The sequence below is a fragment of the Ochotona princeps genome, chromosome 22 (genome assembly GCF_030435755.1).
Source record: "Ochotona princeps isolate mOchPri1 chromosome 22, mOchPri1.hap1, whole genome shotgun sequence".
In the NCBI taxonomy this organism is placed as follows: Eukaryota; Metazoa; Chordata; class Mammalia; order Lagomorpha; family Ochotonidae; genus Ochotona; species Ochotona princeps.
In genome coordinates, this window is record NC_080853.1 from 7,671,606 (window position 1) to 7,687,000 (window position 15,395).

A 15,395-nucleotide genomic window follows, 5' to 3' on the forward strand; every position below is an offset into this window, starting at 1 on the left:
GATTTTTATTTGAAAGGCAGATAATACAGAGACACACACATGAGGTCTTTGTCTGCTGGTTCACTCCCTAAATGGCCACAACAGAAACCAGGAGCTTCTTCCTTGTCTCCTGTGTGGGTATAGGGGGCCAAAGATCTAGGCCATCCTCCACTGCTTCCCCAGACCACAAGGAAGGAGCTGGGTCAGAAGTGACATGGGATGCTGACGCTGCAGGCAGAGGATTAGCACCAGACCCTATAGTACCAGCCCTTTTGAGTTATTTTCTAAAGATTTCGGGGCCGGTGCGATAGCATAATGGTTAAGGTCCTCGTCTTGAACGCACTGGGATCCCATATGGGGCGCCGGTTCTAATTCTGGCAGCTCCACTTCCCATCCAGCATCCTGCTTGTGGCTTGGGAAAGCAGTTGGAGTATGGCCCAAAGCCTTGGGACCCTGCACCCACGTGGGAGACCTGGAAGAGGTTCCTGGCTCCTGGCTTTGAATCAGCACAGCACCGGCTGTTGTGGCTCACTTGGGGAGTGAATCATCGGACGGAAGATCTTCCTCTCTGTCTCTCCTCCTCTCTGTATATCTGCCTTTCCAATAAAATAAATCTTAAAAATTTTTTTTCATTTTATTTGAAAGGTAGATTTAGAGAGAAAAAAAAATCTTTCATCCACTGGTTCTCTCCCCAGATGGCTGCAATGACTGGGCTGCTCCAAAGCCAGCAATCTGGAGCCTCTTCCAGGTCTTCCACAAAGGACTTTGGCCATCTTCTGCTGCTCTCCCAGGCACATTAGCCGTGAGTGGGACTAGAAATCAAACAGCAGGGACTTGAACTGGCATCCACATGGAATGCTGGCATCGTAGGTGGAGACAAACTTAATGTACGACAAAGCCAGTCCTGGGTTAATTTTTATTTATTTATTTATTTATATTGGAAAACCACATTTACAGAGAGGGGAGACAGAGAAAGATTCTCCATCTGCTGGTTCACTCTCCAAATGGTTCCAATAGCTGGAGCTGAACTGAAGCCAGGAGCCAGAAGCTTCTTCTGGGTCTCCCACAGGGTGCAGTGGCCCAAGTGCCATCCCCTGCTGCTTTCCCAAGCCATAAGCAGGGAGCTGGATTGGAGGTGGAAAACCCAGGACATGAGCTGGTGCTACGTGGGATACCGGCACTTGCAGACAGAGGCTCAGCCAGTTGGGCCACTATGTTGCCCACACCCCCTGATTCCAGGTTATCTTAAACAACTGCAGGGAAGATGGTAACCATCTGCATGGAGAGAACCCTAGCACATGTCAGGTGGTCAAGAGGTGGATGAAGTGGATGAAATGGTCTCAGCTGTGCAGAACGTGGGATATCTTAAGTCCCGTAGCTGGACAGGTGGCTGATGGGGCTGGCTCTAAGAGGAATTGTAATAGACAGTGGATGCAATGACCATGGATGGTAATGAAACAGAACAGAGTGGAGAGTGGGTCAATCTGCCAAGGCTGGTGGGTAGGACTAGAAGGAGCAGAGTGCTGAGCAAGTCCGATAGTGAACAGAAGGGAGCCGGGAGGGAAAGGCCGCAAGGCAAACAGGACAGTGGCACAGCAACAGTAAAGCCAACAGAAGCAATTCATGCCAAGGGCAGGAAGGACTGGGCACTAAGTGCCCTGAGGCCAGGTGGGAAGAGGACAAAGACTTCTGCTGGGCTCACTGATGGTCTTGTCTTTAGTAAAGAGATCTTTTTAGTGCTGGCAACAGGAAGGAGCTGTCTGGGAGGTGAAACTGGAAAACATTAGTGAGGCCGACTGGAGGCAGCTAATCCTAGCTCTCTGGCTGTGCAGACAGCCTAGGGGCCAGCAATCAGAAGACTACTGCTCATGCTCAATTTCTGCATTTGAAGAGGATGAGCAGTATCACTTGAGGTCGCGCGAGAAGGCTGGAGATGGCACCATGGCAACAGAAGGGCCAGAGGCTGCCCTAAGACTGCACCATGGCCTTCCAGTTTCTTGATGCAGGAAGTAAATTCCCATATGCATATCATACATATTTTGTGTTTTCCATATACGTAAGATTATTTGTATATTTGAAAGGGAGAGCAACAAAGAGGAGAGACCGATCTTCTACCTGCTGGCTCACTGCCCAAACAGCCACTAATGGCCAGGCTGAAGCCAAGAGCAGAACTCTGTCTCTGGCTTTCCCACATGGATGGCAGGGGTCCGAGTACTTCCCCACATTAGCAGGAAGCTGGATCACAAAGGGCTCCACCTGGCTCTGATGTGGGATGGAGCCACAGTGGTGGCTTAACCAGCTAGTCCTCAAGCAGGACCCTTTTTTGGTTTTCCAACCAGTTACAGTAAATGGGGATTTCAGTTCTGGGGCATTGACTTCAAGAAAACAGAGGCACAAATGGAACACATTTCTGATTTGCCAAGTCCAGAAGTGAGACGGAGGTGGTCAGCATGAGTGTGGGGAAATGACTCCCAGGCTCCTGGCTAGGGAGTAACGTCTGGGGACCACTGCAAGGTGGACTAACACGGGACAGGCAGGATGTGGCTGGGGACCACTGCAAGGTGGACTAACACGGGACAGGCAGGATGTGGCTGGGGACCACTGCAAGGTGGACTAACACGGGACAGGCAGGATGTGGCTGGGGACCACTGCAAGGTGGACTAACACGGGACAGGCAAGATGTGGCTGGGGACCACTGCAAGGTGGACTAACACGGGACAGGCAGGATGTGGCTGGGGACCACTGCAAGGTGGACTAACACGGGACAGGCAGGATGTGGCTGGGGACCACTGCAAGGTGGACTAACACGGGACAGGCAGGATGTGGCTGGGGACCACTGCAAGGTGGACTAACACGGGACAGGCAAGATGTGGCTGGGGACCACTGCAAGGTGGACTAACACGGGACAGGCAGGATGTGACTGGGGACCACTGCAAGGTGGACTAACACGGGACAGGCAGGATGTGACTGGGGACCACTGCAAGGTGGACTAACACGGGACAAAGAGTGTGGGGACCACTGCCAGGTGCACCAACAGGACAGGGAGGGCACTGCAAGATGGACCAACCCAGCACAGGGAGGGCGTGACTGGGGACCACTGCAGGGCACACCTGGGACAGGGAGGGCGTGGCTGGGGACCACTGCAAGGTAGAGGAACACAGGGCAGAGAGGGCAAGGCTGGGGACCATTTGCAGCTGTGCAAAGCCCTGGGCTCCCATGTAGCCTGAGTTAGGTATGAAGTGCCATCACCACAGGGGTACCCTGTTGACAGCACAGAGAAGTGCCATCACCACAGGGGTACCCTGGGAGTAGCAGAAGGCCCGGGTTCCGCACACGATGCTCCTGACAGCAGGTACAGGTCAAGACGTCCTGTAGGCAGGAGAAGCAGACAAACACCTAGGCTGAGTGACTCGCAGAAGCCCTTGTGATGCCTCAGCACTACCCCTACATACCTCGCATGACCACAGCGCCATGCACAAAGCGCGGTCTCTCTCACCTCCCCATTTGAGGAGGGGTTCGCATTCAGTTTCTAGGACACACATGTGGCCCAGCTGGCCAAGCATCAGGCGGCTTCCCAGGCCCGGCCCAGGACATGCAATGACACCAGGCATCACGGCTTACCAGCTGGATAAATTATGAAATTAATTTATTTATATTTCACCTTTTAAAAGCCAGAACATGACAAATGTCTCTTTCTGGAAAGCCATTGTATTAGAAATATGTGAAGTGCACTTAATATAGGAAAAGAAGTTTCTAGGTTCCACTGATGCAGGGTGCTCTCTCCAGGGCCCGCAAAGCCTACCAGCCCCCTCTCCGAACTGCAACCCAGACCATTTCAGGCTGAGCAAACATTCCCCCGAAATTACAGCAAAGAAAATAATCTTAACATTCAGCTCCTCCCAGTTAATAGCACATCCAAAAATATGACTTTGCTCCACATCTTGGCTGGTTCCTGGCTGTGGAGGGCCAAAGTCTACTGTCCCCTGCAACCCCAGCCACTGGACCACTTCCCTGTTCAACTACATGTGGGACTTCAAAGACTGGACCTAAACCCAGGTGCCCCTCGTTCAGCCCTGGGTTCTGCTCCTCCACATGAGGTGGCCAGCGATGAGCCAGGTCTGTCCACACGAGTTACGCTGCACTTCCAGCTCCACGAGCTACCATCGAAGCAGGCTTCTGGGAGACGGCGTCCATGAGACAGACAGCCGTGTCTCAGGACAGGGCTGCTGTCGGGACACAGGTGTTCCCACAGCCTCTCTCCACACACGAGGTGGACATGTGCAAAGCCAGTGTCCTGAGAGCCCAGGCTGCAGAAGCAGCACGAGGCTTGGCTGGATCTCGGTTACCAAGCTGGAAGGAAAGAGCTGGTATCCACTGGAGCCCCAGCCCCCTTCTCACTGAAGGACACCTTCTCCGGTTTCACAGACAGCAGTGTAAGCAAGTTCTTAGAGAGAGGGGTGAAAACAACCCATCACTGGAAAATGCTGATCAACGCAAAGGTCAGGACCAAGAAGCCACAGCTTTCTCAGCTGACCTCCACATACGGATAAATGGATGCTAACTTGCCTGGCCTAGAAATACCACCACTAAAGCTACAGGGTCTCCCCTTGTCATAAAAAGGTACCATGCCAGGCATTTAAGACCAAACTGGTCAATTTAAGGGTATGCATGAGGAGTAAGAAAACATCACTAATCAAAACTGCCAGCATCAGTCACGCTAAAGCCAGAGCATCCACTCCAGGGGGACTCATGAGATGTTTCCTGGGGTGGCAAGTCCAGCTGCTGGCAGCTGCAGTGTCAACCACCCAGCCAGGTAGCCTCAGCCCTGCCCACACAAGCCTGGCAGAGCTTGCATGGTTTGGGGCCAGAGAGGCAGTGCCCAGTGCATTATGCTATCTGTGACTCAGGAATGGCCCTGGCTGGCTGAGAGGACCCAAGAGGGACAAGTGAAGGGACAGCTGGAGGAGCAATGAAGGGCAGACCAAACAACACACAAGGGGATTAGCAGAAGACAGCTTGGCAAGAGCCCAGGGAAAAGGAGGGCTCTGCCTCTGAGACCCGTAACCGCACCAGAGATGGCTGTGAGCCAATGTGGCAGCTCACTTCTGGGTCTGTCATACAAGTCAAATGGAGGAGCTGAACACACAGAAGTTCTGGAATGAGGGCCAGCAGCCTCTGCTCACTGGTCGATGATGGAGCGCTGCAACACCTGGTTCATCATGTCCTCTTCATCCACATCATAGTCCTGAGGGCAGAGCAGACAGGCAGGCTCGCAGATTGTTCATGACCATGGAGACTCGCGCCAGCAGAGAAGCCAGGTGGCCCAAGATGGATCCCACCTAACCTGCAGAGCTGGCTGTGTCACCGGGCCAGTGCCATCTACCCCCACCCCCTGCTGCTCCCCGTGCCTCGGCTGCCTCGCCTCTCAGTTGGAAGCTTGAAGTTCCACCTAGGGTGGGGGCTGTGAAGCACACCAAACGGGCTAGCATGTTTCATTCAGGTTCCCAGAGCAACAGGTAAACACGCTCAGGGGCCCTTGGTGCCAGCACCCATGCCCAAATTCATGGCCATGAAGGTAAAGCAGCAGCACCTACAAGGGCCATCTCAGGAAGGACACTCATCTTGAGGCCATCTCAGGAAGGACACTCATCTTGAGGGGATCTCAGGAAGGACACTCATCTTGAGGGGATCTCAGTTATTAGAATAAAAACTCTGGGACAGTTGGGAAAGAGATTTCTTACTCAGGTCCTGAAACAGTCATGAAGATCAATACTGCTCTACAGTCCCAACATGTGCAATCAGAGATCTATTGGAGGGAAGGGGTGGAGCTGTGGCCAGGAAAGCCACTGTGATCCCACATCCCATGTGGGCACCAGTTCGTATCCCAGCTGCTCCCAAATGGCTTGGGAAAATGCAGAGAAGTTGGCCAAGTGTTTGGGCCCTTGCCACCCACGTGGGAGGCCCAGATGACAGATGTCTCTCTAACTGCCTTTCAAATAAACAATTAAAAAAAATGACTTCAAGCAGTCAGCTAAATTTATCTGTCATGACACCAGGAGTGCACACAGTCAAAACCACCACATTCCAGGACACAGATACTAACCTGACAGCCACATCTGGCTAGTAGGTGAGTGCTCCTTGAAGTGTGTGTGTGTGTTTGTGTTTTTAAAGATTTTATTTATTTGAAAGGCAGAGTTAGAAAAAGAGGTCTTCTATTCCTTGTAGTTCACCACTTCAAATGCTGCAAGAGCTGGGGCTGGGCCAGGAGTCAGGATTTCTGGGTCTCCCACACGGGTGCAAGGGCTCAAGCATTTGGGCCATCCTCTGTGGCTTTTCCAGGCCCATTAGCAGGCAGCCAGATTGGAAGTGGGGCGGCTGGGACAAGAACCAGCACCCATATGGGATACAAGGGGTGGCTTAAACTGCAACTCCACAGTACCAGCCCCATATGCATGAAGTTTTTTAAAATACAATCTGTGATACTTCATATAAAACTCTTTCCCGCCCCCTCCTCCCCACCACCTCTGTGTGCGTGAGTCTATAGAGCTGGCAGTACTGTGGCTTCCTTCCACACAAGGACAGTCAGCTGAAGCTGGTGTCTGTGTGACCCGAGGCTTGTACTGTACAAACCGTACTTCCCTTCCAGGACGATTCCTGCCGCCTGCCTAGTCTTCATGGGACGTGAGCTCGAAGGTCCCACCTCAGGCTCTGACAGGTGGAAATTATCACACCTCAAGAAAAGTGTGCCACACAGGGTGGGGGTGGGGACAGGAGGGAGCATGCATCGCTCCGTCTCGGCAGGTGACTGGCCACATCTTCAATACCTCTCTGGCCATCCAGGTGACCGGCAGCAGAGACAGCAGCACACAAGAGACGCAGCTCAACTACGGGCCCCCAAAGACCCCGTTTGAGGAAAGGGAGGTTTTCCTGCTACCCCCAGGGAGGGACCAGGGTCTGTGCTCCAGACTCACCACAAAAGTGTCGTAAGAAAACTGGTGCCGGCGCTGGATGTGCTGCATGAAGTTGGCGCTGCGGTAGCTGGGGTCTCCCCAGGGCATTGAGGCGCAGATGGGACATACCTGTCAACAAGGAAGCGAGAGCTCAGGCGCCCGCCATCTGAGCTGACACCAGCCCCCCCAGGCCCTGTCTGGCCCTTCCTCCACAGCAGCAGTCCTGGCACCTCAGCCCCAGCCCAGGTCCTCTGAGTCCCTCAGGTCCTCCCTCCTGCGGGGAGACAGACCCGTGGCCTTACAATCCAGTGCACAAGCAGCTCTGGAAGATGAGGAAGACCACGTCCATGACCTGGCCAGCAATGCACCGAGATGTATCACACGGACTCCTGAGTGTTCTGACAGAATAAAGGCTTGGATGAGGAGGATTAGGCCAGAAAAACTCCACCGACAACACATGATGTGGGGTGTGGAGGACGGGGCAAAAGCGGGAAAGGCAAGGAGAAGCTACAGGAGTGCTCCAGAAGATAGGCAGGTGCCGAGACGAAAGACAAACGGCCAGGCAGGCCCACGGCAGCCTCGTGCAGGGGTTGGAGGTGTGTGTCTGTGCTCGGCTGAGCGGTAGACCCCTCCTCAAATATAGGGGATACTGAGGAGGTGGGCAGCAGCTGTGGTGCTAGCACGGGTCGGTGCTGTGCTGAAGGAGAGGCCAGAGAGCTTCCAGGGGACAGCAAGGGGAGGCTTCAACACAGATAAATCAGGGGTGTGAGGACACCAAAGAAGGGCTGCGAGAGACTGATGATAATTCATGAATCTGTGTGAAAGGCTCACAGGCATTCACTGTGTGAATCCTGTAATTTTTCAGTAAGTTTGCAATTTTTTCCTATCATTAAAAAAAAAAGTCCTTCCCTCATTACTATGTCAATTAATTCCATAATGATGTAAATTTTTGCTGATGGTATGTTGGAGCTTTCAATTGACTGGGATGATACTCTGCTGGCTCTGTCTTCAGACCAGAGAGGGTATACCTAAGAAGCCGTTGAACTTGACTGGACAATAAGATGCTGGACTCTATGTTTGGTATACGCTTGCAATGGGGGAATCTCAACTGAACTTGAACTGTGGTTATGCAACAAGGTGGAGGAATCCACCATGGTGGGAGGGTTTGGGGAGGGGTGGGGAGAACCCAAGTACCTATGAAACTGTGTCACATAACACAATGTAATTAATGAATTAAAAATAATAAATAATTAAAAAAAAGAAGTCCTTCCTACCACAGATCTGGTGTCCGTGCTGTGGGATAATTTGCAGTGCTCCACAAGTCCTTCCTGATCAAAGTTTCTTTCCGGACAGTAAGGACATGGGAAGGTGTACCGGTTTGGGACGTTCCTGGAAAACAGGGACAAATCAGAAAACGCCCTGTGAGCATCTCCTCCACACAACTTTGGCCCCTGTCCCATTGCACTGGGTGTGGGGTAAAGCCATCCTGTACAGAGCCTATGTTTGATGGCCTGGCAAGCATAGTTGACATCCCAGGTGCCCACCAGGCAGGGCACTATCCTGTGTAAACTTCAGGCAGATCAAAACTTAGCACTCCACTTTCCCAAACTCATGCCACTCAGCTGCCTCTCTGTGGCAGACGGCCTCCCCTGGGGGCTGGTGCAGTCACTCACCTTTGCTGCAGGGACGTGTCCTTGGTGGTGGCCTTCACGCCTTCCATGATGTAACTCTGGTATTTGGAACAGGTAGCCACGTGGGCCCGGATCTTGGAAAGGAAGAACTTGAACAGGGAGAACCAAGCCCACAGGTGAGTGAGGACCTTATGCCAGGCCAGAGGGTTCCCAATCACAGGCAGGAGGGGAACGCGACCCACGCTGCTGCAGCTACCTCAGCAGGGACAAGGCATGACTACCGCAGCCTCCCCACTGCCATCAAAGCCGTCATTACCGGTCCAAACTACAGCTGCTAACACTCCAAAATCACGCTCCTAGAGGTCTGCTTTGTTCATCATATGCTTGCGGCTCACAAACTTGCTACAAATCCAATGACATTCTATTCATTTCCTTGAAAGGTAGAGACACAGAGAAGCAAAGTGAAGTATCTCCCAGTCAGCGGCCCACAGATGTCCACATGGCTGGAGCTGGGCCGAGGTCATCGACCTGGAGCTCAACTCGGATCTCCCAGCAACGGATATCCTTGAGCCATCACTTGCTTCCTCCCGGGGCATGCAGCGGCAGAAAGCTACACGTGGAGATGTCAGGACTTGCCATTTCGGTATGGGATAACGCACTGCCAGACGCACACCCTGCTGGTGCGTGTCTGAAGTGTCCACACTGGCATTCCAACCAGTCTTAAAGCAAGGCAAGAATCCCACTCTATCATGCACTGCTGAGAACAGCGAACCTCTAAATAAAGGGATAAAGGCCAAGTGACTGGTCAAACTGCTTGTCACCAGGCCAGGATCTGTAAAAAATGAAATTCAGGGGCTGGCACAGTGGCTAGGGCTAATCCTCCACCTAAAAACACCAGCATCCCATATAGGCGCCAGTTTGTGCCCCAGCTGCTCTACTTCCCATTAAGCTCCCTGCTTATGGGAAAGCAGTAGAGGACGGCTCAAGTTATTGGGACCCTGCACCCATGAGGGAGACCTGGAAGAAGCTCCTGGCTCCTGGCTTCAGTATCAGCTCAGCTCCAGCCACTGCAGCCATTTGGGGAGCGAATCAGTGGATGGAAGATCTTTCTCTCCTTCTCTCTGTAGAAATCTGGCTTTCTGATAACAATAAATCTTTTTTTTTTAAGATTTATTCATTTTATTACAGCCAGATATACAGAGAGGAGGAGAGACAGAGAGGAAGATCTTCCATCCGATGATTCACTCCCCAAGTGAGCCGCAACAGGCCGATGCGCACCGATCCGAAGCCGGGAAATTGGAACCTCTTCCGGGTCTCCCACGCGGGTGCAGTGTCCCAATGCAGTGGGCCGTCCTCAACTGCCTTCCCAGGCCACAAGCAGGGAGCTGGATGGGAAGTGGAGCTGCCGGGATTAGAACCGGGGCCCATATGGGATTCCGGGGCTTTCAAGGCGAGGACTTTAGCCGCTAGGCCACGTCGCCGGGCCCAACAATAAATCTTTTTTAAAAAATGAAATTCAAATTCTATTTTTGCTAAACAAGCTAGGCTGTGTAACAGTAGGATAAATGTAGGTGGCACTGTGGCACAGCAAGAAAAACTGCAGCTTGAGGTGCCAGTACTTCATGTGAATGTGGTCTGAATCCTGGCTGCTCTACTTCCAATCCAGTTCCCTGTTAACACAAACTACAGAAAGCAGCAGATGACCCGAGTTCCTGGGCCCCTGTCACGCCATGGGTGACCTGGATGGATCTCCAGGCTCCTGGCCCCAGCCTGGCCCAGCCCCAGCTGCTGTGGCCATTTGGGAAGGATATCAGCAGATGGAAACTCTGTGTCTCTAACTTTGCCTTTTCAATAAATACATCTTAAAAAAAAAGAGAGAGAGAAATGTTCCAAGGAGTGCTTCGCCAGATATTTCTAAAGAAATGGTACAAAAGGGCCCGGCGCGATAGCACAGTAGATAAAGTCCTCGCCTTGCATACCCGGGATCCTATGTGGTCGCCGGTTCTAATCCCGGCAGCTCCACTTCCCATCCAGCTCCCTGCTTGTGGCCTGGGAAAGCAGTTGAGGACGGCCCAAAGCCTTGGGACCCTGCACCCGCGTGGGAGACCCAGAGGAGCTCCTGGCTTCGGATTGGCTAAGCTTCAACCGTTGTGGTCACTTGGGGAGTGAATCATCGGACGGAAGATCTTCCTCTCTGTCTCTCCTGCTCTCTGTATATTCACCTTTCCAATAAAAATAAATCTTAAAAAAGAAATGGTACAAAGAATTAAGCAAGAGGGAGGGAACAAATTTTTTGGAAAAAGTTATCTATTTGAAAAGCAGAGTAACGGAGAATGACAGGTGAGGAAGAAAAAACAGAAGTATCTTCCATTTGCCGGTTCACTCCCCAAATGCCTGCCACAGTGGGGCCAGGCCGCAGCCAGGGGACAGCGCCTTCCTCCAGGCTGCTCATGTGGCTGGTGGGAACCCAAGTACTGAGGCCATTTTGTTTGGAAAGCAGGGAGGAAGGGGAAGAGCGAGACAGGAAGGAAACTATTCCGTCTGCTGGTTTGCTCCTCGATGTCACAGCAGCCAGCACTAGGCCAGGCTGAAACCAGAAACCCCGCCAGAACCTCCAAGGGGATCGGCGACCCATGAACTTGAGCCATTGCCTCGCGTCTCCCAGCGTGCACATCAGAGAAGCCGAGCTAGAAGCAGAGGGGACTCAGCTCCAGGCACCCCAATACGGGATGCAGGAATCGCTAGCAGCAGCTTAACCCACCTTCACTAATCTTAAAGTAGACCAACAGAAAAGCTTGCAGGAAAACACGCCCCTCTACACATGCATGAAGGTGAAAGGAACAGCAGCCCCCAGTTAAACAAAAAAAAACAAACAAAAAGGAAAACAGCTCCATTCAGCACTGCCTGAGCCCTGCCATGCGTCCTGACAGAGCAAACCATCCTGAAGAGGAGATGGTTAGGTATCACCACACCACGGCCACCCAAACAGAGATGTTAAGCACAATGAAATCAACATGCAAGGCCATCCAGTTAACCAATAAACAAAACATGTTCAAAGGTGGGAAAAAAAAAAAAAGGCACAGAGTGGGTTCATCTCATGGCTTACTATGCTCGTTACCTGGTGGGGAAAATAACTACGTGTGCTTGAATAAAGCATGCCCGTCTCCTGGAAAACTGGGTAACAGTACTCTCTCGAGGCAGTTGTATCAGCTGTGAAAATGAGCGTGAGCAACTCAGGCTGCTCAGGGAACCCGCTCACACTGACCCTCACACCACGACTCCTCCCTGTCGGGTGCGAGGTGAAACCATCAACTACTCTACCCCGAACCTTCTAGATTACAAGGCTTCCAGACTTCATCTGCTATTTTAAAAACTCAATCATATGATAGATAGCACTGTCATTATGGTCTAACTAAAATCCTGGACAGTACCTGGAAAACTGGGTCTTAACAGGATATCAACTGGGATGGGTAACAGGGACGAGTGACTTGGTTTTCGGAGCTAACACATGTGATGCTAAAGTAATTCATAAAAGTGAATAAATAAAAATCCGAAAGCAAAACCTCGCCTGCTTGGGAAAGGAGGCCAGCACAGCGTCACCAGAGAACGGGCATGCACACGTGCCGTTAGTCACCTAGTCGCGCTCTAAGTGCGGAAACGCCGTGGCAAGAGCTCTACACTTTACCCCAGCGCAGCTCGGACACACCCGGCCGCCTCCACGGGACTTCCACATACATTCTTACGGCAGCCATGGCAGGAAGTCTCTGTGCTCTCGATCTGTCGCTCAAGCTCCGCAGCTGGGACGCCAGGGGCCAGAGCGTTGCGACACACCCCACAGACAGGCTTCTTCGGCTTCAGGCACTCCTGCAGGCATGCAGAGCAAAAGCTGGAACAAGACACACAGAGAGCCTCCGTCATGCATCGCAGTGATGGGAGGACAGGCAGGGATCAACATGACCATGGATTATGAACAGCCTGCTTCCAGCGCTCACTCAAATCCCAAGTCCTTCCAGGCCCAAACAATTGTGGTTGATAGGGGAGGCAGGGAACAGCACAGACACAGATGCAAATCACCATCATCACCCAAGGCCAAGCAGCACTGGCCATGGCTTTGAACCTGAGCCCCTGGCATGAGGAGCACGGGGAAGGGTTTTCAAACTTCAGGACTCTGACCCTCCTCTGACATCACTGCTGGCAGCACCCTAGGACAGTGTCGGGCTCACAGGAACTGTTTGTTTTTTTTTTTTTTAAGATTTATTTATTATTTTTATCTGAAAGGCGGATAAACAGAGGAGGAGAGACAGAGAGGAAGATCTTCCGTCCGATGATTCACTCCCTAAGTGACTGCAACGGTTGGAGCTGAGCCAATCCAAAGCCAGGAGCCAGGAGCTTCTTCCAGGTCTCCCACACGAATGCAGGGCCCCAAGGCCTTTGGTCATCCTTGACTGCTTTCCCAGGCCACAAGCAGGGCGCTGGATGGGAAGTGGAGCTGCCGGGATTAGAACCGGCAACCATATGGGATCCCAGCACGTGCAAGGTGAGGACCTTAACACAGGGTCCCAGAAGACCCCGAGAGGCAGCCCAGCCCATGAGCAGAGCGGCTGTCTCCTGGCAGGCACCGCTGAGTTCCGACAGCCCGAGGCAGGCCTGAAAAACAGCATGCTGCTAAACTGGATGGTGCAGCCCAGGTTAACTTTCAGTTTCCATTCTTCCCTTCCCCACCGTCTTTCTGGTTCTGCCTTCCAGAGGCTCCACCCTTTCTGCTGTGGCCAGGTCAAAATCCCTTCTCCAGCTGTATTCCAGTACCTGGAGGGCAACGTTGTCCTTCAGAACTTAAACAGATCTCCTAAAAACCCAACGCCCCAGCCAGAGCTGTGAAGTCTCCAGTGACCCCCTAGGAGCCACCAGGCTGGGCTCAGGGACACCAACTGCCCTCCACTCCCACCCCCACCTCACCCAGATGCTGCCCGTGTGCAGCTGCTAATGGCCCAGAGGAGAGGGGTGGCCGCCAGTGGCCCTGTGACCTCGGAAAGGGCCAAGGGCTCGCAGACATCTGCAAATGAGCCGCTCTTCAGCTGGACTCTGCTGGGTCAAGCCTCCGGAGGAATGTTCACTACTGTGAGACCCACTGAAGCCATCCCAGCCTGGGCCAAAGACGAGCGGCCTCAAAGCGAAAGCTGCCGAAGACTCCAATTTCCCCTCTCCCTTCTCAGCTCACCAGGCCCCCAGGACACACGTCTAGAGTGGCCTCAGCCCTGCAACCCCCTCCCACCTCACCTCACTGTGGATGTTCACAATTTGCAATCTCGCGGACTACAAACTCTGAGGGCAGACAGTGCACCAGAACCCACGACGGGCACCCCGGGAAGGGCAGAAAAGCTGTGGTCACTGCCTCCAGGATCCCTTGCTCTGGGCAAGGAAGAAGCAAGCAGGGGCCCCCGAAAGGATGGTGAACAGGGCAGTAACTTGAAGATTTGAAGGTGGAGAAAGGGAAGCTGCTAAGAGGGACGGCCAGAGGCCGAGACAAGCTTAGTGCACTTGAAGAAACCAAGGTTGTTTTCCAAGGGACAAGCACGGCTCCGCAGACAGGGGTGAGCTTCAGCTCCTGCGATGCCTGCTCGTGGGAAATGAGCTGCCAGCCCCCTGCCAGCAGACTGATGCCTGCCTGTTAGGTGCCAACACATGCCCACTGTCCCTGCACCAATGCCAGGGCAACACCCATGGTTAATCAGAGAGGGAAGCCGCAAGAACTCAAAACTTTTGGGGGAAGACACAGGTGGGGTGGCCATGTGTCTTTTTTTTTAAGCTCAGGTGTGCGTCTGCTGGAGCGAGGCTTAGGAGTCGAACCCTGTGGACCCAACAGCCAGGGGCCTGGGTGGGGTAATTTCACCCGCATCTCCTTTATTTGTCACACCCAAATCCCAGATTAGGCCTTCGGAGGGGAGCGACCCTGGCCCCGACGCCGAGGGGCGACAAGCGGGTGCGCAGGGCACCGAGCCCCTCCCCCTGGTCCGAGAGAGGCAGCCAAGTCTGCTCCGACAGGACTTCCCGTTTGTTATTTTCCTCTGGTTCAGCGTTTCGTCAATTTCAGGGCGCGGTACAGTTTCCAGGCCCAAAGTTTCAGCCTTGAGGAGCGAGCTACAGGCTGCTGGGGGTGGGGGGTGGTTCTGGCCTCCAAAGGCGGACTTTAGCCCCATACCCAGCCCCGACCGCGAAGGCGCGGGGGCGAACTCCGGCTGACCGGGCCCCCACTAGCCTCCACCGGTCTACAGGAGACCCTATCCCGTGGGGACCCCAAGACCGTCCTTAAGATCCACCCCAAGACGCTCGCCATGGGGGTCCCTCGCGCCACCCACCCTACCCCCACGCCCCGTCCCGTCCCAGACCCGGCGCGAGCTTGTGGCTTACACGTGTCCGCAGGGCACCTGCATCGGCTTGTCGTACACCTCTAAGCACACGGGACAGGTGAAGCGGCTCAAGGGGTCGGTCTCCGCCGCGGGGCCTGCCGGCTGCGAGGGGGCCCCACGGTCCTGCTGCTGCGCCGCCATCTTGCAGCCGCTCGGCTGTGCTCGGCGCGGCGGCGGGAAGGAGGAGCCCGGGGCAGGGGCGGGTTCGGGCGCGCGCGCTGGGCGCGGGACGCACGCAGGCGGGGCTTGCAGGTGCACGCGGCTGGGGGCGGGCTCGCCACTGCTGAGCACCGGCCGCTGGTGCCCGAATTTAAATGGTTAGCTTCGCAACACCTGCGCTATTGTTTAGGTTTATGTAAGCGCAAATGACATTTAAATATGTATATGTATTTCATTTTATTGAAGTTCCAGAGAGACAAACCCTTTGG

The 15,395-nt window shown here is 53.6% G+C and overlaps 1 protein-coding gene across 1 annotated transcript; it reads right to left on the reverse strand.

The window, feature by feature from the left end:
* Window positions 1-3,608: 3,608 nt before the first annotated feature.
* RNF114 (ring finger protein 114) lies at window positions 3,609-15,154 on the reverse strand. The gene is made up of 6 exons (XM_004585894.2): window positions 14,969-15,154; window positions 12,296-12,446; window positions 8,603-8,709; window positions 8,204-8,318; window positions 6,951-7,058; window positions 3,609-5,224 (listed from the first exon to the last, which is right to left on the reverse strand). Exons 1-6 carry the CDS (start codon window positions 15,106-15,108, stop codon window positions 5,159-5,161), a joined length of 687 nt encoding a protein of 228 aa, XP_004585951.1. The 5' UTR covers window positions 15,109-15,154; the 3' UTR covers window positions 3,609-5,158.
* Window positions 15,155-15,395: the final 241 nt, after the last annotated feature.

Excerpts from the sequence above, each read along its gene's own strand:
- RNF114 (XM_004585894.2), bottom strand. The coding sequence starts at position 15,108 with ATGGCGGCGCAGCAGCAGGACCGTGGGGCCCCCTCGCAGCCGGCAGGC. Across the intron at positions 8,710-12,295 it reads GCCATGGCTGCCGTAAGAAT|TTCTTCCTTTCCAAGATCCG; the intron begins GTATGTGGAAGT and ends TCCCTGTTCAAG. Across the intron at positions 8,319-8,602 it reads GACACGTCCCTGCAGCAAAG|GAACGTCCCAAACCGGTACA; the intron begins GTGAGTGACTGC and ends CCTGTTTTCCAG.